Source organism: Notolepis coatsorum, assembly GCF_963971535.1.
Source record: "Notolepis coatsorum genome assembly, chromosome: 12".
Taxonomy (NCBI): domain Eukaryota; kingdom Metazoa; phylum Chordata; class Actinopteri; order Aulopiformes; family Paralepididae; genus Notolepis; species Notolepis coatsorum.
Window position 1 is genome coordinate 90,982,227 of NC_140176.1, and position 21,370 is coordinate 91,003,596.

Below are 21,370 nucleotides of genomic sequence, written 5' to 3' on the forward strand. Positions count from 1 at the left end.
TCTAATCAGTTGAAATGGATTCTTATATGTCTCTCTCTTTCTCTCTCTCTGTGTACATTCAATGATTAGAAGTAGCCAGACGTTACACTATAAAAACGAACTGGATAGTTGATGATAATAAATATTTCACTTCATTAGCAGAAATATTCTAAAATCATTAGGTCTGCTATAAGATATTCTCCCTCTCTCTTGTCTGAGTGTTAATTTAAGGATCGGTTGAGGCTGCGGTTACATTAGGGCCAAAACTATTCTTTTTCATTTCGCTTTTCAGAACGCTGCTTAACACATTCCCTGCCACGCTTATATCCATCAATGTTTGATCACTGCCACCAGTCTAAGCCTATGGAGATGTTTACCTTCTTTGCAGGGCTATAACTTTTTAAATTGTATTGCTAAATTGACATTACTATGGCCCATTCAACATCGATTATCTATCGTTCAGGATGTAGGAACGTTTTCCTTTTTCATTCATAGATACATATACGAAAATACCGTCTAGAATATAAATATGTTTTTATCGTTTTCTGCAGTAATTCCTAGAACGTGAGATATAGGCATAAACGCATATAGATGATCAAATGCCGTTTGTTGGCGATACACGCTATATTAAAAATTTCAACTGTACATGATCCTAAACGTTATGACTGATCATGCGCGGATGAACGGGGGGGGGTCGTTTATAATTCCGTGATCGTCAGTAAATGCTTTATGTAGTATGGGTGATATATTGATCAGAGCAGTTTCAAGTTTCTTTAATAGTTGTCATACAGAAGTACAGAATACTTTTATACAAAATGTGTTATGGTTTGTAACCGACCTCAAACGCAATGGCACAGACAGGTAGTTCAGAGTTAGCCAAATACTAGGGCGTATTTATTTACACAGTCAAAAAAAGGGTAAAGTACAATTATCAAACAAACAGGGAGACTGCCTTCGGCAGAGACATCTGCGGCTCTGCAGAATCCTCCTGGTGATAGCGGTGGGGAATTGGCATGTGACGTTGTAGCGGCTCTGCAGATACTCCCAGCTTTAACTCAAGGTGGAAAACGGAGAGAGAGAGAGGTATCAGAAACAGTCCAACGAAACACAGAGGCAGTGTGGTTCCCTCCTCCCTTAGCTGTGTCCAGAACCAATTGACAGTGACAGTCTTCAGTGTTCCCCACAACACACAATCTAGCCGAGTCAGTGCAAACAAAACGAAATCTTCAGTGTCTCTTCTAAAACACACAATCAGAATAATCCAGAGGGGTTTGGTTCCACTCACCCAAGCGCAACGCATAAAGCGGGTAAAACGAGGCGCAGCTCCAAACGGGGAACAAGGTTCTCAACAGCGGTTCTCCACAGAAAGGTCCTGGAGAGAAAGTAGACCAGGAACAGCAACGGGGAAAAAGCAGGCAAATGCAGTTGTATTCCAGAACGACCCGACCACGATAGAAGGAAGGTCCAGGTATATAAAGCCCTCTGGGGCGCTAATCCCAAACTATGACAGCTGCGTGATGAAAGTGGCAATCGCTCAAAAAGCGCGTGGCGGGGAATGCACCAATCAGCACCGTACCTCAGGAGAGCGTGTGGCGGGGAACGAACCAAACCTCACAAAATGCTTCTTTCTGTTTGCATGGATAATAACAAACAAACGCGCTGAAAATGACGTCAGCGTCCTCTTACCGTTCGACGATGAGACTGGAGGAAAAAGATCCCACTTATTTGACGGCGATCTCCTAAATCCATTTCCGGTTTGTATAATCATAATAAACTCCCAAATCGTATCGATTATTGCGTTATGGCAGCGATCGCTACACACGGACGTGTATACAGTCCCGCAACAATATGCGAGTGCCGGACGCATTTGTCAGATGCACCGGAGATCTCCAGAGATCCACTTCCGGTTGCAACTCGCCGATCATCCACCAGGCGGCAGTATTGAAGCGTTGATGCGATCATCCCTGTACCAAAATCCAACAATATCTCCTGCCTTAACGACTACAGACCAATTGCCCTCACATCCGTAGTAATGAAATCATTTGAACGCATCATTCTCACCCACCTCAAAACCAGCACCACCCCCCTCATGGACCCACATCAATTTGCCTACAGAACCAACAGGTCTGTGGAAGACACAGTCAACACAGCCACCATCACCTGCTGCAACACCTGGAAACCCGCAACTCATACGCCCGCATTCTGGTCATGGACTTCAGTTCCGCATTCAACACAATCATCCCAGCCAAACTCATCAATAAACTACTGGACATGAACATTGACCCCTGCATCTGTCACTGGATCCATGGCTTCCTCTCCAACAGACAACAGAAGGTCAAAATAAACAACATCACATCCCACCCTCTATATCTCAGCACAGGAGCATCTTTCACCCTGGCTTTTCTCCCTATACACCAACCTGCTCATATCCCTCCACAACCTCCCCGTCAAAATATACAAATATGCAGACGACACAACCCTTATAGGCCTCATCACAGACAATAGTGAAACAGAATACCATACACAAATCAACCACACAATCACCTGGTGCACAGACAATGACCTCCTCCTCAACTCATCAAAAACCCAAGAACCCAAAAACCCAAGAACTCATCAAGAGTTCACAGACCACATCCACAAAAAAGCCAACCAAAGACTCTTCTTCCTCCGCCAGCTCAAAAAATTGTCAGAAAACATCTCCTGCTCCGCTTCTACCAGGCTATCATTCAAAGCATCCTCACCTTCTCCATAACAGTTTGGTACAGCAGTCTGGACACTCACTCCAAAAACAAACAACAAAGAATAATCAATAAATCCTCCAAAATAATCCGCACCCCCCTCCCATCTCTCGAATCGCTCCACCGCCAAAGCACAATTAGAAGAGCTAGGAAAATTATCTCTGACCCCACTCACCCAGCACACCACATCTTCCAGCTGCTGCCCTCCGGGAGGCGCTACAGATCCCTGACCACCAAAACATCCCGCTTTAAAAACAGCTTCTTCCCCACTGCCATACGGACACTGAACTCCCTGTAGCATGCCCCCCCCCCCCTACCTCTATGGACATGGACATAAACTCTGAACTTTGATATTGAAGTCTTGTAATTGTGTATTTATGTATTTAACTGCATGTAGTATGTACGTAATGTAAGTGATGTTATATGTTCTATGTTGGAACAATGCTGTAACATGCTGCACTGAAATCAAATTCCACCAGCCTGGCTGGGTGGTCATTAAAGATAATTGAATTGATTGAATTGTTGCAGAGTTGTGCAAGCTCCCACTGCATCAGACCAGGCTCCGTGAGGGAATTATGAATAACATGGCGAAAAAATGAAATATGATCTCAATAACGTTGTACGCCGTGGAATGGCAGAATTCGCATGAACTTGAAACACGTCGTAAGCCGTTTCCGGCGTGGGATGTGTTAATGGCAGGCAAGTTAGATGTCGTTTTGTCTCGTGAGCACTGAGTGATGTATATACATGTAGTACAATGCCAAAGCAGTAGGTGGCGATGTAGTTCAAACATGAAGGCCATTTTCAACCAATCAGAAAGGTTGAACGAGTCACTCCACATCCTGCTCAAAATCTCAGAAAGCCACCATCTTTAAATACCTCGCATGAGCCATTTAGCAACATAGCAGTTATTTTTCAGCAAGAAACAAAGTGCAATAAACAAAAACGGATACATTCACTGTGTGTTCTGCCTCATTTGTTTATGATTTGTTGATGAAACAAAACTAACATCAACACAATTGACCACCAAGAGCGGAGTTTAGTCTCACATGCTAACGTGATTGGGATATGCCATTATAACAGTATAGCATTGTGGCTATCGTACATTAACCTAGTAACCTAGATGGATGAAAACGTTATTTAACAGATTGCAGAATGGGTACAATACAATACGGCTCAATACAAACAATTGTTAAGGGGATGCAGACTGTTGTAGTTTGGACTGGGTTCCTTATAACAATAACTTGACAACACATGATCTTAGTTTAGCCGCAGCTACAGGCAATCTGAGGAGGACGCAGCTGATATCCTGTATAGGTCCAGCCAGGGGAGAATTTGGCGTCAGTGTTTACTACTGCGCATGGGCGTTGGGCAAGAACGGCTCCGTATCCGGCTCGCGCAAATTACATGGCACTGTTGTCGGCGAGTTTCCAAAACGAAAACACCCTTTCAGCGTTGCCACTAGGACGCGTTTTCCTGCCAAAGCGTTTTTTTTTTTTTTTTAGATTTTCTTTTGGCGTTTTATCGCTTTATTTCTACTCCAGTAGATAGAGACAGAGGAGGAATGGGAGACAGAGTGGGGGGAAGACATTCGGCAAATAACGACGGGTTCGGGAATCGAACCCATGTCGGCCGTGTCGCGGCTGAGCGCGCTATGTGGTTCGCCACTGGGGCGCCCGCCAAAGCGGTGTTTAGTTTTAACTTGGACATGCAAACGTAATCATTCGAAAATACAACGTTGCTGTTTTCCCCCAGTGTAACCATGGCCTGAAACGAAAGCTAAAATGGCATATGTGTACGCCGGTTGATTGACACACTGCTTGACCTATTACATGATTCCAATGTCGGATTATAAGACCAAACAGCCAACAAGCGTCAGTTTAGAAAAAGTGACTTCCAGAATATTCTGGGGTCATTTAGGTTTTCTGTTGTGGCAGAGAGAAAGAAGTCGGATTTGGCCTTTTTGATCAGAAAAGTTAAGCGATTTCTGAGTTGCCTGAAAGTGAGCCAATCAGCCTCGGACGCAGTGTTTCTGGCTGTAGCCCAAGCAAGATAAAATTTTTTCACAAAAGGTCAGATAGCTCAGGCGTGAACCATGGGGTTATCTCTTCCTTTGACTTTATACCTCCTGAAAGGAGCATGTTTATCAACGAGAGGATAAGCCTTCATGGAAGAACTCCCATGCAGTTTGTACATCATTACATTAATTCAATACGTTCCCAGTCAAAATCATACAAGTCATGAAGGAATCCCTGTTCAACAAAGGCCTTCATGTTACGTTTAGTAACAAAGCAGGGTTTGGTTTTTAGGAACCTTTGCATTTCTGACTGCAGCGATCACAGAGTGGTCACTTATATCATTTTTTAATCACATAAAAAAGACCTGCCATAGGGTACTTGTGTGGAGCATTAGTCAAGAACAAGTCAATTAGTGAGGATTTATCTGGGGATTTTAGATTGGGGTGTGTGGGACTCTCAATGAGCTGTGTAAGGTTAAGTGAATTTTACCATTTAATTGTAATGTTTACCATTTAATTGCTACGAACCATGAACCTTGAAAAAACGATAGTAAAATCTCAAAACGTTGTTATTTGTTGAGCTTTTTCAAACCAGTCGGACCCTTGCAGGCCAAAGTGGCTTAGAAGTGTCAACAGGCGACACGACAGGTCATGGATTATCAGAGGACAGAGTAGGTCTGTCCAAGACCCTGGGAATTACGTTATGAAGCAGGATAAAGAGGCCGTGGCTGTTTTGTGGGCCGTTTCAGCTCTGTGGCTGTTTTGTGGGCCGTTTCAGCTCTGTGGCTGTTTTGTGGGCTGTTTCTGACAAACGAGCAGAATGGTTTGAACACGCTTTTATGACAATTCTCGGAGTAGTGTTGATGGTCGATAAGAGGGATGATTGATGAGTAGGCTAGGCTATGGCATAGGGCAAAGAATGAGGGCATGCAATGCATACCGTTTGGCAAGTGTTTTGACATGAATACTTTGTGTCTAAATATTTTTGCCATATCACTGTAAGCCCCACAGCTAGTGAGAGTTTGTGCTGTGTTGTAGTTGGTCGGTTATTGTGGCATATAGTGCATGTGTAGCTTGTTTTCTATATCAGAAAAGTAAATTGTATACATCATCTCATATGGTAGGAGCTCACTTGATAACCCTGGTGATATACACATAATGTACAAGTGATTCAATGTGATATATATAACAAGCTGAGTAATATACCGGTATGCTAAACTGATGTATGTACAGTGTTATTACTATTATTGTGTACAGTGATAGAGGTATAAAGACACTATGATATTAAGTCATATTGGCCAGCGGTATGATTAGTAAGAGTAGGTAAGGGATATGTATAGTATCTACAGATAAATATATATATATACAGCATCATTGTACATACTATCATAGTTATATGGGCTATATGCAGATTTATAAATATGTATATAGAAAGGATTGTATGCAGGTATATTCAGACAGATATGTATATATATATATATGTGGTAAATATATATACATATTTATATACATCATTATTGTACACGCTATAAGTTATTTCACTCAAGTGAAACAAAATATCGCAAAATATAACAAAAGTGATGTTATAATATGAACAGATCATTTACCTGAGGCTGCGGAAGGATGGTATCGCGCCCCCAACCCACACACACACCCATACAGTATGAGGACCTTTTTATTTGACCCCATGATTAGCAGTGTTTGGCAACAGTTTCTTTATGGAGCGCGTATCCTGATCATTAGGGTATCTTGTGTTTTATTATAAATAGAATTGTGCCATTAACTTCTAGTCAGTGAAATAATAAGTCACATCAAACTGTTCCCAATTTTTCTGGGGACCCCCCCTGGGAGGTACGGTGGTCCCCTGGGAGGTCGCCGAACCCCACGTTGAGAACAAATGGTGCAGACGCTGTCCTAAAACATCTAATTAAAACCATGACACACTGCAGCTATGGAGGGGGAAAACAGAGTCATCTTAAAACCTTGCCCTTGAAAAGATTTCCACCTCTCGCTGCCTCTCTCTCTTTCTGTCTCTCTGGGTCAGTGAGTCGTTGGCTGTCTTTTCTTAGCACCTCATTAACATTCATTAATTGCTTCCTCTCTCCTGGGTGCTTCAGAATTGGCACTGGAGAGGAACTCTCGCTGCTCCAGATACACTCACTCAGCTCCACCATAATCTCAGCCCAATCTCACTTAGAACATGTAAATAAAGTACTACCACAGGAAGAGAGGTACATGAATGTACATTATTTTATAGCCACAAGTAATGTATTTACATATTGTATCGAATATGTAACATGTGTATGTATTTTCTTACTTACTTTTAAAGGAACACGCCAACTTTTGGGGAAATTAGCTTATTTGCCATCTACCCTAGAGTTAGACAAGGAGATACATACCCTTTTCTTCTCCTCGCACAGTTAGCCTAGCTTAGCGGCATTCACTGGAAGTAGGTGTGCCAGTGTAGCCTAGTTCCCAACAGTCACGAAATACACTGCAAATACAACTCCAAAACATTCCTGTAAAAAAAAAAATTTTCTCCACGTAAATACACAATTTACAGGAACGTTTTAGAGTTGTATTTGGAGTGTATTTCATGACTGTTGGGAACTAGGCTATACTGGCACACCTACTTCCAGTGAATGATGCTAAGCTAGGCTAACGGTGCGGCTGTTCCCTAAGCTAAGCCTAATGCATGCACAGAGAAGAAAAGGGTATGTATCTGCTTGTCTAACTCCAGTGTTCCTTTAAGTTCCCCTGCTGGGGATGGAACCCTAACCATAACCCTCTCACTTCCGCATTACATTGAGCTCATGGAGGAGAGAGCGGGGGGAGAAAATGAATGAATGTGGATGAGAGCCTTGAAATTAAGTGGTTGTAGCTACGGCTGTGGGGGCGCTGGAGACATGATCCAATATACCTTTATACGCCTGAGTCTCATGAACACGGCACGACCAATCCCAAGTCGATCGGCACTTTCGCGGCCGAGCTATAGTCACTTTTCTGCACCTACTCCCGAACTACGCATGTGCAGATTGCCCATCAATCTGCGCATGCATAGTTCGGCAGTAGGTGTGAAAAAGTGACATATAGCTCGGCCGCGAAAGTGCCGATCGACTTGGGATTGGTCGTGCCGTGTTCATGAGACTCAGGCGTATAAAGGTATATTGGATCGTGTCTCCAGCGCCCCCACAGCCGTAGCTACAACCACTTAATGGCAAGGCTCTCATCCACATTCATTAATTTTCTCCCCCCGCTCTCTCCTCCATGAGCTCAATGTAATGCGGAAGTGCAGTGGTCTACCTCCCTGGCCTTTCTGTGTGGAGTTTGCATGTTCTCCCCTCCAGAAAAAAAAGATAAACCCAATGGAAAAACATGCAGAACACATTGCTAACACTGTCGCATCCCTGACGAAGACGGACAGGAGCACTTGGATTCGTCACAGGGCATGTGTGTTCCTGTGTGTCGCCCATCTTACATGTGTGTTGCTGCATGACAAATAAAGACTTCTTCTTCTTAGTACCACGTAGTCATCCTTTGCCTATAGGCGGGTGCCGTTTTGACAAGATTGAACAGACCGAAGCTCTTAAAATAATCGAAGCGGTACAGCAGGTTAAAGAAGTAGAGGTACATTTTATTTACTTGCTCTGTACATAAAGGGTCATACCAACAGTTAACCATGGGAAATATTAACACATGGAAATGGTAGAATAAGAAAATAAAAAGGCACAATTTTTTTTCATTCTGAATTAAAAGACAACGAGGAGGCTCGTCTAAAACATGAGAAAAAGCACAGTAACACTGTTAATGCCTTAACGAACAGAATCTGAGCAAACGATGAGAAAACTATTAGGGTGTATTGCTTGATTAGTGGGTTTTCACTGTCGGGTCGACAGAAGGTAAGAACCCGAACTCAACTCTGCACGGATTGATTTCACAGACCAGGCGGCATAAAAAAAAAAAAAAGTGTTTAAAAAGAAGTGAAACTTGAAATAAGAAAGGACATGAAGCAGCGTTTGACCTGGAAGAACAACCTCCACCAAGCCAAGAGGTCATGCACACCAGCAGGCTCGGTTTTCCCTTTTACTAAAAAGTCACCTTTGCTTAAAAGTTATTTTGTTTTCTTTTATTCCTTCTCTCCTTTAAAACAAACAGTTTATTTAAACAATCATTAGATGCTTGATTCAACAGCTGGCTAAAAAAAACACAAAAAAAAACATGAGAATTCGGTTGGGACACGATTGAAATGTTGTACAGTAGTACTATTTTACTGCGTTGGAAGGCTGAGCAGGGACAGTGGGAGGAGGGCACGTCGGTCTTTAACAGCAGAGATTTCGAAAGAGCAAACCGCCCAAATCCTCAACTCCCAGTACGCTCCTCTTCGCTCAAAGAGTCCATTGGATTTCAGCCACGTTCCGTCTGTTAACCAGAGCTGCTCAGAGTATCGGTTAACCAGCCACAGAGCTGCTCAGAGTATCGGTTAACCAGCCACAGAGCTGCTCAGATCATCGGTTAACCAGCCACAGAGCTGCTCAGATCATCGGTTAACCAGCCACAGAGCTGCTCAGATCATCTGTTAACCAGCCACAGAGCTGTCAGGCTACTCAGACCATCTGTTAACCAGCCACAGAGCTGTCAGGCTGCTCAGACCATCTGTTAACCAGCCACAGAGCTGTCAGGCTGCTCAGACCATCTGTTAACCAGCCACAGAGCTGTCAGGCTGCTCAGACCATCTGTTAACCAGCCACAGAGCTGTCAGGCTGCTCAGACCATCTGTTAACCAGCCACAGAGCTGTCAGGCTGCTCAGACCATCTGTTAACCAGCCACAGAGCTGTCAGGCTGCTCAGACCATCTGTTAACCAGCCACAGAGCTGTCAGGCTGCTCAGACCATCTGTTAACCAGCCACAGAGCTGTCAGGCTGCTCAGACCATCTGTTAACCAGCCACAGAGCTGTCAGGCTGCTCAGACCATCTGTTAACCAGCCACAGAGCTGTCAGGCTGCTCAGACCATCTGTTAACCAGCCACAGAGCTGTCAGGCTGCTCAGACCATCTGTTAACCAGCCACAGAGCTGTCAGGCTGCTCAGACCATCTGTTAACCAGCCACAGAGCTGTCAGGCTGCTCAGACCATCTGTTAACCAGCCACAGAGCTGTCAGGCTGCTCAGACCATCTGTTAACCAGCCACAGAGCTGTCAGGCTGCTCAGACCATCTGTTAACCAGCCACAGAGCTGTCAGGCTGCTCAGACCATCTGTTAACCAGCCACAGAGCTGTCAGGCTGCTCAGACCATCTGTTAACCAGCCACAGAGCTGTCAGGCTGCTCAGACCATCTGTTAACCAGCCACAGAGCTGTCAGGCTGCTCAGACCATCTGTTAAGGGGAAGATTGCTTGTGCAAAGAAGTAGCATTTCTCTGCAAGAGAAAAAAAGGCATTGATGGGGTATCATTGGCTGGCCGTGACCTTTGGTCCTCCCGTGATCTCATACCATTGGACACAGGGACGTGCCCGTCTTGTAGAAAAAGCCCTTTTACTCGGCCACAGTGGTGCTTCTGAGCGAGTCAGGGTTGGGGTTGAATTCACTTTAAAAAATAATCTAAATTAATTGCAATTCACTTGCTTGACATCCTCATTTGCTCGTCAATAGGTTGGATGGTTCAACCTTTTCAGGCCAAAAAGTTGATCTAGCTTATATCTGAAAGGAAATCCACTTCCTGAACTCACTGATTTACATGCGAATGGATCCCAACCCTGGACTCGAGCACCCAGTCCCTCACAGGCTTACCGAAGCCCCGTTCAGACATGCACTCAGGACAGCGCACTGAGAATCGGGCATCGCCTGGAGTTGCCTTTCAGACAAGGAGCACACAGCATGCAATTCTCCGTGGCAGATGTGTTCGGACATATGGAAATAATGCGCTTGGTTTAGGAGGGGTGGCGTCTAGGAGGGGTGGAGTCTAGGCAGAGAGAGGGAGCAGACAGGGTGGTGTTTAGGCAGAACGAGGGCACGATGCGCAGACAACGCTTCACATCTCTCGTCCTCAGACAGGCAGCGGAGCAAAAAAATAAAATCTGGACTTGATGTTTTAAAAATTATTGGGCAAAAAGCTTGACTATTTTAACAAATTATGACCACTTAATAAGCGTTTTCATGCAGGCAAAACACTGCGAGAAGCACACATTTAATATAAATGTACCACTTTGCTGCAGTCCCCGTTGCTCGCGGTGTGAATACGGCAGATGATGACCTGTGTTGTGTTCAGACGCGGGCGGGCTGTGATCACTGAGGACCAGGGTGGGACCTGGGAGGGTGAACTCTGCGTGGAATACTCTGCACGTTTGCGTTTTGGACACACAGCAGCATCTCCGATTAATGTGCGGCTAAGACCAGGAGACGCACCTCGAAAAACACCCGACTACTCCGTCAGAAGCAGAAGCGGCCCCCGTGCTGCTGGGTCCCAACCCATAGCTTTAAGAAACCTTCTTACAGTATTACCAGCACTCGTATATAAACATCATCTGCAGTCAGGACTCGGGTGTACATCTGCATCCCAAAACAACCTCAACCTGTCCTGATCATTATTATGGCACAAATAATACAAAAAAAAGAGATGAAGTCACATAATAATTAATAACACAATGTCGTCTTGAGAAAAACATAAATAAAAAAGGAAATCTTTGCGGAACGAGGCTCTGAGGCCGGAGAGGCGGGGAGGTCGTTCACCAGACGGGTTTACAGTGGTATTGGATCTCCCAGCCATCAGTCAGAGTAACATCTCCCTCCCCTTCTGTCAGTCAGTCATCACTCATCTTCACACGCACCAATCAAACTCAACACGTCGTCTCTGTGTCTGTCCTGTTGTACTGGGCGGGGCTAGAATGAAGATACAACAGTGACTCGATTCAGATCCTCCACAGGACCAACCATCCATCCATCCATCCATCCCTCCCTCCCTCCCTCCCTCCCTCCCTCCCTCCCTCCCTCTTGTACAAATATCTTCCAGGCCCACAAAACACAAAAAAAACACACTTTCAAAAGCCCTCAAAATTCCAATAATAATAATGTGAGAAAGAAATGGTATCGCGATGGTGGGTTTAAGATCCACGGTGAACACACACACGCATATATACATACACACACACACGCACAAGGCCAATACCAATAGACCTCTCAAGTGTGTAATTTCGGAAGGAAAAAGAGAAAAACTGTTCCAAACCCCCTGTGTGCTTTCCTCTCCGTCTGCCAGTGATGCTGTCCTCCGTCTGTCCTCTATCCTCCGTCAGTTCTGTGTATATCCTGCGTCCATCCTCTGTCCTCTGTCTAGGGGTGAGAGGCTAGCGCTTCACAGGAGGACTACTGTGTTTTTGTAAATCTCTTGTTTAAAAAGCCACATCACTGATAATAATAATAATAATAATATTATTACCTGATGATCACCCGGATGACGCCTCCGCTATGGAGAACTCACAGATGCAGAATAAATACATACATTGTTATTGCTGCTTCAAAAAGTGAAACCCCCTGCCTTGTTATTAAAAAGAGAGATCCATATTAGGGTTGAAGAGTCTGTGTGAAGCACAAACGAAGCAGGGGGGGGGTTCTATAACCCGTCATGGATGGAGTGTAAAAAGAAGAAGAGACACTTAAGACGTCTAACGATGACGTGGAAATGATGAGGACACTGAGCAGCCTGGGACCAGGTGATGAGGACACTGAGCGGCCTGGGACCAGGTGATGAGGACACTGAGCGGCCTGGGACCAGGTGATGAGGACACTGAGCAGCCTGGGACCAGGTGATGAGGACACTGAGCGGCCTGGGACCAGGTGATGAGGACACTGAGCGGCCTGGGACCAGGTGATGAGGACACTGAGCAGCCTGGGACCAGGTGATGAGGACACTGAGCGGCCTGGGACCAGGTGATGAGGACACTGAGCGGCCTGGGACCAGGTGATGGCGACACTGAGCGGCCTGGGACCAGGTGATGAGGACACTGAGCGGCCTGGGACCAGGTGATGGCGACACTGAGCGGCCTGGGACCAGGTGATGTGATGAGGAACCTGGGGACAGGTTCTGGGGGACAGAGGGAAAGGTTCTGGGGGACAGAGGGACAGGTTCTGGGGGACAGAGGGACAGGTTCTGGGGGACAGAGGGACAGGTTCTGAGGGACAGGTTCTGGGGGACAGAGGGACAGGTTCTGGTGACAGAGGGACAGGTTCTGGGGGACATAGGGACAGGTTCTGGGGGACATAGGGACAGGTTCTGGGGGACAGGTTCTGGGGGACATAGGGACAGGTTCTGGGGGACATAGGGACAGGTTCTGGGGGACATAGGGACAGGTTCTGGGGGACAGAAGGACAGGTTCTGGGGGACAGAGGGACAGGTTCTGGGGGACAGAGGGACAGGTTCTGGGGGACAGAGGGACAGGTTCTGGTGACAGGGGGACAGGTTCTGGTGACAGAGGGACCAAGGAGGTTAGTAGGTGATCAAGGAGTCCAGAGCTGTAAACAGTCAGAAAGCCCATGCGGCGGTTGTTGTTGTTGACGACACAGGGAGCGCTTATCATTCCCTCCCCAAGCAGGCAAGCACGTAACCATGGTGACACTGGCAAGAAGGGTGCGGGAGACGGGCCCCCCCCCCGGCCAGACGGTTGGGTTCGGGTCACGGCCCCTCCGGGGTCACTCGCTCTCGTCCGGGTTCTGGGGGTCCATTATTTTTACGTGAGTGAAGGGAAAGTGACCCCGCCTCCCGTTGACCTCGCCCTCCCACTGACCGCTGATGTTCATCCGCAACACCTTGACGATGTCTCCGACCTGAGGACACAAGGAGGGACAGACGAGGCCCGTTAGAGGAGAGGTTCTGTACGACAGGGTGGGTTGGTCTTCTCTTGCAGAAAGGCCCAACAAAAACGGGTATTGGTTTATTTTCAAAGCCCTTATTGGTAAGCAACTTTTTTTTATGTGTTTCATTACACATATGTGTGCATGCTTACCAACTGTTTCGCCTGTTTTATTGCAACACTACTAGGGGCTGGGCAATTAAATCGAAAAAAAATTGCGATCTCGATTTATAGTCCTATGCAATCTAATTTCTGAATTATGACGATTTTCTTTTTTTACTTTTTACTTAACTTTTTTTAAATTATGACGATTCTGACTTGAGTTATTTTGTATGTTACAAGAGACTAAGTTTAAGTCAGGCACTTTGATATACGTTATGTTGTCTGTTTAAGAAAGAGTGCAATAAATGATTTTATTGAAAAAATAAGAATCATGTGAGAGAATCGTGATCTCAATTCTTAGAGAAAAATCGTGATTCACATTTTAGCAAGAATCGCCCAGCCCTAAACACTACTATCACCGACATCTAAGAAGGGAGATTGCCCCTTGAACAGCCCTTCTAAGGTTTCTCTCCTTCACATTGCCTGTGGTGCATTTTTTCCTATTGCTAGGTTTTAGTGAGTTTTTCCTTACCTTCGCGTGGGGTATGTCTGGGAGTGTTGCATTCATTTATTTAAAAATGTTTGGACTTCATGGTGTTTTTGTTTTGTTCTCGATTTATTGTGATGTTTCTTCTTGACTTGTTTGAAGAAGACGTGTCCGGCCCATGGGGACATTAACGTGTGTTGTCGGGCCTTACAAATAAATTTAATTTGATTTATATCTCTTCACTGTTGGAATGGAATATTAGAACCTATTTGACTCAAATCTAATGACTGGACGTTTCTTAGGGTCCCCAGCATGCCATGCAGTGGTGTAACAGTTAATAGGGGGGGGGGGGTCACCTCTCAATACACTACACAGTGTAGGTAGTGCCACAGGTCTCTACGACCCTACAAGCAGTCATACCACAGTCTCTACAAGCAGCAGTCATACCACAGTCTAGGGCTGGGGCGATATGGCCAAAAATGATATCGCGATAACGATATCGATAACAATATCATATCACTCGATATTCGATATTGTTATAAGTATAAATTTTATATATATATATATATATATATATATATATATATATATATATATATATATATATATATATATATATTTCTTTTTTAAACAACAGATGTATGTTTATTTTGCAGCAATTCTTTGTCGTTGCCGCCATCTTTAGTGTTACAGCCCCTGACACACCAGTTCTCAGGCTGCAGCTGGTTTGAAAGCTAAAGTAAACAGGCTTCTCTGCTGGCTGTGGCTCCAGGGGAGTTGAACAGTTCTGGCTCTGCTAGTTTCTTTTCTATCTTTTGGCGCTTTTTTGGTGGACAAACCACCGCACATGTGCACCGTGACTCGTGACTGGAGACTAGCTCTGCTAGCACCCATAGCCTACTGTGTACAGACGGATTCACACTGTATTTTAAATTAGAAAGCAAACAAAATAAATGGACAAGAGAAAAATAAATCTCAATTTGGTCAGTATTGTCATTTGGACAAGCAAGGCCATTACTTTAAGTTGCAGGCAAGAAAGACAAGTCTGTCCACTGTCTCTTGTTTTAAAACTGACCTGTTGCAGGTCCACAAAAAAAAAAAAAAAAAAAAAAACATTTTCTTTTTTCGACCCCCCCCCCCCCCCCCCGATATTGATTATTAAAATATATCGCGATAATTATCGTTATCGTTATATCGCCCAGCCCTACCACAGTCTCTACAAGCAGCAGCAATACCACAGGTCTCTACAAGCAACAGCGATACCATATTGGAATAGGATCCTGTTACATATCATACGGACGGAAAACAAGGACAGTTGCAAAAAGAAACTTAAAGGAGCCATAATCCGGAAGGAAATCAATATATGTCATGCATGAGTGTAGCTGCAGCCATGTTATCCAAACTTCTTCTGTTTACTTTGTGTTTTTCTTTAGTTTCTTTTAAGGTATGGTGAAATGGATTCACCTATCCTGGGGTGACTGGATCTCCAATCGCTTGATGCAATATGATTTCAGATCGCTAATTAAACTTGTTTTATTTTCTATTGATTATGTATGCGATATATGACTGATTTACACTGAATGTTTCATATTTGTATGTGTATATCTGTGAGGACCCCAGGAAGAATAATGACTAATGGGGATCCTAATAAACATAAACATACCACAGGTCTCTACAAGCAGCAGTCATACCCACAGGCCTCTAATACGCTGCAAGCAGCCATTCCACAGGTCCCTACAACACTGTAAGCAGCCACCATAGTTCTCTACAACGCTGTAAGCAGCCATACCACTAGGGATGGGTACTAGGCTTGGGCGGTATGACGGTATTAAGGTATACCAGGGTATTTAGAAATACCTACGGTATTGATTTTCAATACCGTCCGTCACCGTCAAAATCACAGATGCGCTTCAGTTTCTATAACAGTGAAACGGAGTTTTGAGTGTAGTGCACACACGCGCCAGCAGAGGGCGAGACCGCTCTAGTGGAGCGAGTGGGTCACAACGGTGTTCACGTTTTACGGTAATGTTGCGACAGTGCTGTGAAAATACCGTAAAGCGTTGTGACGAGAGCAGTGTTGTTGTGGAGCAATCCGTCTCTTATTATATGTGAACTAAAGAGTACAAGGTTTACACAACAGCCCCCACCCGCCTTTTTATTGTATTTGTACCGTCCTGTACTATCCGCTGTCAGCTGTTTATCTCTCTCTGTGAGCTACTGAGCTTGAATAACTAGCGTTAGCTCACGTTAAGTAGCGTTAGCTCTGCGGCTAATCTTAGATTACCCTGAACTAAATCAATGACTAGGTTATAAAGCATTCGAGTAGTTTTCACTGCACATAGAAGTAGCCAAACAACGGGAGCATTTCGGGAGCATATGACCAAAACCCAGGCAATTTCTAGCCCTTAAGGAATCAAATAGTCTGCCATGGCTATAGGCTAGATGCTAACGCTAAAACGGTGCGGGCTTCTACCGGTGCGGGACTACCATTCTGAGAGCTGACGATGATTTGTTTACTTGGTAACACGTAACCCCCCCCCCGCTGATGAAAATGAAAGTCATACCGTCAAATACCGTGCACCGGGGTATTATAACATAAATGTTTGCCGGTTTGAAAATAAGGATACCGCCCAAGCCTAATGGGTACCGAACTCTGTACTTTTAAGGGTATCGACCAAATTACGTCGGTACTACAGAGTATCGATTCGTGTTAGATCAATCTGTGGCATATTTCGATACCTAAGGCAGGGATTAAAGCAAAAAAAAATCTCCTGACTGAAATTTTTTTCAGGCCAAGTCATATTCTTATTTTAACCTCCACTTTATTTCTTTTTAATAGCGTTGGCGTTTTAAGGGAGCCTACTTGTTTCGGTTTCGTCGATAATCCAATGTACAGTTACCCCCCCACCCCGCCTACCCAACCCTTCCCTCCCCAACCACCTCCAATGTACAGTCCCCCCCCCCTCCAGTCCACCCAACCTCCTCCAATGTACAGTTTCTTCGTCAAATGTATATGCTCTCTTTTTTAGACTCTTATTGTATCACAAACAATACTGTGTAAATCTGGTACGTCATAAATGTATAGATGTAGCAGTATTATCTATCTGTATGTCATGTATGTCATATATGTTATGATGAATTGAAAATGGGGGACCCTGATGTAAAGAGGAAAGTCTTTCTCTGGTCTGCAACCCCTTGACAATTGTGTGTATTGAGCTGTACTGTATTGTACCCATTCTGCAATCCGTTATAACAATCAATCAATATTTAACCGATTGCAGAATGGGTACAATACAGTATGGCTCAATACACACAATTGTTAAGGGGATGCAGACCAGAGAAAGACGTTTGTCTTGTTTACATCATCAGGGTCCCCCATTTTCAATTCAGTGACATTTATGACATGCATGACATTGACATCATGACATTTATGGCATAGGGACATACTACAGGTATATAGTACTGTTACATTTGTGACATATACGATATGCAAATATACAGTAATGTTACCCATAGATCCTGACAGAGAGAATATATACGGTGGGGAGGAGACTGTCTACAGATACACCGGTGTGATGTTGCTACGGAGTTAAGCTAATAAACGTATACTCACAACCACAGCAGGGGACTCACATATTGTACTGTGAAGTAACACGACAATGACAAACGTGTTGTTTCCGTTTTTCTTTTTGACATCGTTGCGGCACACGGAACAAGTTAACTCACCACTACAGCCCCCAGTAGCGCTGCCTAGCCAGTCTCTTCAAACGTCCTCTCCTCTCGAAACTTTTTGTTACGTGGTCCCGCTGATCCTTTTCATCCGAGAACCCCGCGGTGGGTTCTCTTTTTAGTGGCCGGCTTACTCCTTCCATTTAACAGACGCTATTAAGCTAACGTTAGCTAATCGGTATATAGCAGCGAGTGCAAGCAGCGTGGTGGCTGTGACGTTGGTAAACAAGCAGTTGACGCGTGAGGCTGCAAAAAAGGCGACCTTCCATACAAGGAGGGACAGACGAGGCCCGTTAGAGGAGAGGTTCTGTACGACAGGGTGGGTTGGTCTTCTCTTGCAGAAAGGCCCAACAAAAACGGGTATTGGTTTATTTTCAAAGCCCTTATTGGTAAGCAACTTTTTTTTATGTGTTTCATTACACATATGTGTGCATGCTTACCAACTGTTTCGCCTGTTTTATTGCAACACTACTAGGGGCTGGGCAATTAAATCGAAAAAAAATTGCGATCTCGATTTATAGTCCTATGCAATCTAATTTCTGAATTATGACGATTTTCTTTTTTTACTTTTTACTTAACTTTTTTTAAATTATGACGATTCTGACTTGAGTTATTTTGTATGTTACAAGAGACTAAGTTTAAGTCAGGCACTTTGATATACGTTATGTTGTCTGTTTAAGAAAGAGTGCAATAAATGATTTTATTGAAAAAATAAGAATCATGTGAGAGAATCGTGATCTCAATTCTTAGAGAAAAATCGTGATTCACATTTTAGCAAGAATCGCCCAGCCCTAAACACTACTATCACCGACATCTAAGAAGGGAGATTGCCCCTTGAACAGCCCTTCTAAGGTTTCTCTCCTTCACATTGCCTGTGGTGCATTTTTTCCTATTGCTAGGTTTTAGTGAGTTTTTCCTTACCTTCGCGTGGGGTATGTCTGGGAGTGTTGCATTCATTTATTTAAAAATGTTTGGACTTCATGGTGTTTTTGTTTTGTTCTCGATTTATTGTGATGTTTCTTCTTGACTTGTTTGAAGAAGACGTGTCCGGCCCATGGGGACATTAACGTGTGTTGTCGGGCCTTACAAATAAATTTAATTTGATTTATATCTCTTCACTGTTGGAATGGAATATTAGAACCTATTTGACTCAAATCTAATGACTGGACGTTTCTTAGGGTCCCCAGCATGCCATGCAGTGGTGTAACAGTTAATAGGGGGGGGGGGGTCACCTCTCAATACACTACACAGTGTAGGTAGTGCCACAGGTCTCTACGACCCTACAAGCAGTCATACCACAGTCTCTACAAGCAGCAGTCATACCACAGTCTAGGGCTGGGGCGATATGGCCAAAAATGATATCGCGATAACGATATCGATAACAATATCATATCACTCGATATTCGATATTGTTATAAGTATAAATTTTATATATATATATATATATATATATATATATATATATATATATATATATATATATATATATATATATTTCTTTTTTAAACAACAGATGTATGTTTATTTTGCAGCAATTCTTTGTCGTTGCCGCCATCTTTAGTGTTACAGCCCCTGACACACCAGTTCTCAGGCTGCAGCTGGTTTGAAAGCTAAAGTAAACAGGCTTCTCTGCTGGCTGTGGCTCCAGGGGAGTTGAACAGTTCTGGCTCTGCTAGTTTCTTTTCTATCTTTTGGCGCTTTTTTGGTGGACAAACCACCGCACATGTGCACCGTGACTCGTGACTGGAGACTAGCTCTGCTAGCACCCATAGCCTACTGTGTACAGACGGATTCACACTGTATTTTAAATTAGAAAGCAAACAAAATAAATGGACAAGAGAAAAATAAATCTCAATTTGGTCAGTATTGTCATTTGGACAAGCAAGGCCATTACTTTAAGTTGCAGGCAAGAAAGACAAGTCTGTCCACTGTCTCTTGTTTTAAAACTGACCTGTTGCAGGTCCACAAAAAAAAAAAAAAAAAAAAAAACATTTTCTTTTTTCGACCCCCCCCCCCCCCCCCCGATATTGATTATTAAAATATATCGCGATAATTATCGTTATCGTTATATCGCCCAGCCCTACCACAGTCTCTACAAGCAGCAGCAATACCACAGGTCTCTACAAGCAACAGCGATACCATATTGGAATAGGATCCTGTTACATATCATACGGACGGAAAACAAGGACAGTTGCAAAAAGAAACTTAAAGGAGCCATAATCCGGAAGGAAATCAATATATGTCATGCATGAGTGTAGCTGCAGCCATGTTATCCAAACTTCTTCTGTTTACTTTGTGTTTTTCTTTAGTTTCTTTTAAGGTATGGTGAAATGGATTCACCTATCCTGGGGTGACTGGATCTCCAATCGCTTGATGCAATATGATTTCAGATCGCTAATTAAACTTGTTTTATTTTCTATTGATTATGTATGCGATATATGACTGATTTACACTGAATGTTTCATATTTGTATGTGTATATCTGTGAGGACCCCAGGAAGAATAATGACTAATGGGGATCCTAATAAACATAAACATACCACAGGTCTCTACAAGCAGCAGTCATACCCACAGGCCTCTAATACGCTGCAAGCAGCCATTCCACAGGTCCCTACAACACTGTAAGCAGCCACCATAGTTCTCTACAACGCTGTAAGCAGCCATACCACTAGGGATGGGTACTAGGCTTGGGCGGTATGACGGTATTAAGGTATACCAGGGTATTTAGAAATACCTACGGTATTGATTTTCAATACCGTCCGTCACCGTCAAAATCACAGATGCGCTTCAGTTTCTATAACAGTGAAACGGAGTTTTGAGTGTAGTGCACACACGCGCCAGCAGAGGGCGAGACCGCTCTAGTGGAGCGAGTGGGTCACAACGGTGTTCACGTTTTACGGTAATGTTGCGACAGTGCTGTGAAAATACCGTAAAGCGTTGTGACGAGAGCAGTGTTGTTGTGGAGCAATCCGTCTCTTATTATATGTGAACTAAAGAGTACAAGGTTTACACAACAGCCCCCACCCGCCTTTTTATTGTATTTGTACCGTCCTGTACTATCCGCTGTCAGCTGTTTATCTCTCTCTGTGAGCTACTGAGCTTGAATAACTAGCGTTAGCTCACGTTAAGTAGCGTTAGCTCTGCGGCTAATCTTAGATTACCCTGAACTAAATCAATGACTAGGTTATAAAGCATTCGAGTAGTTTTCACTGCACATAGAAGTAGCCAAACAACGGGAGCATTTCGGGAGCATATGACCAAAACCCAGGCAATTTCTAGCCCTTAAGGAATCAAATAGTCTGCCATGGCTATAGGCTAGATGCTAACGCTAAAACGGTGCGGGCTTCTACCGGTGCGGGACTACCATTCTGAGAGCTGACGATGATTTGTTTACTTGGTAACACGTAACCCCCCCCCCGCTGATGAAAATGAAAGTCATACCGTCAAATACCGTGCACCGGGGTATTATAACATAAATGT

At 44.1% G+C, this 21,370-nt stretch overlaps 1 protein-coding gene across 1 annotated transcript in view; it reads right to left on the minus strand.

Moving 5' to 3' along the window:
• Positions 1 to 11,741: 11,741 nt before the first annotated feature.
• crkl (v-crk avian sarcoma virus CT10 oncogene homolog-like) overlaps positions 11,742 to 21,370 on the minus strand; it is a 49,054-nt gene continuing 39,425 nt past the window's right edge. Inside the window, exon 3 of the mRNA XM_084326469.1 lies at positions 11,742 to 13,547. Within this exon, the coding sequence (XP_084182595.1) occupies positions 13,413 to 13,547 (135 nt within the window). The 3' untranslated portion in view covers positions 11,742 to 13,412. The remainder of the gene's footprint in view (positions 13,548 to 21,370) is intronic.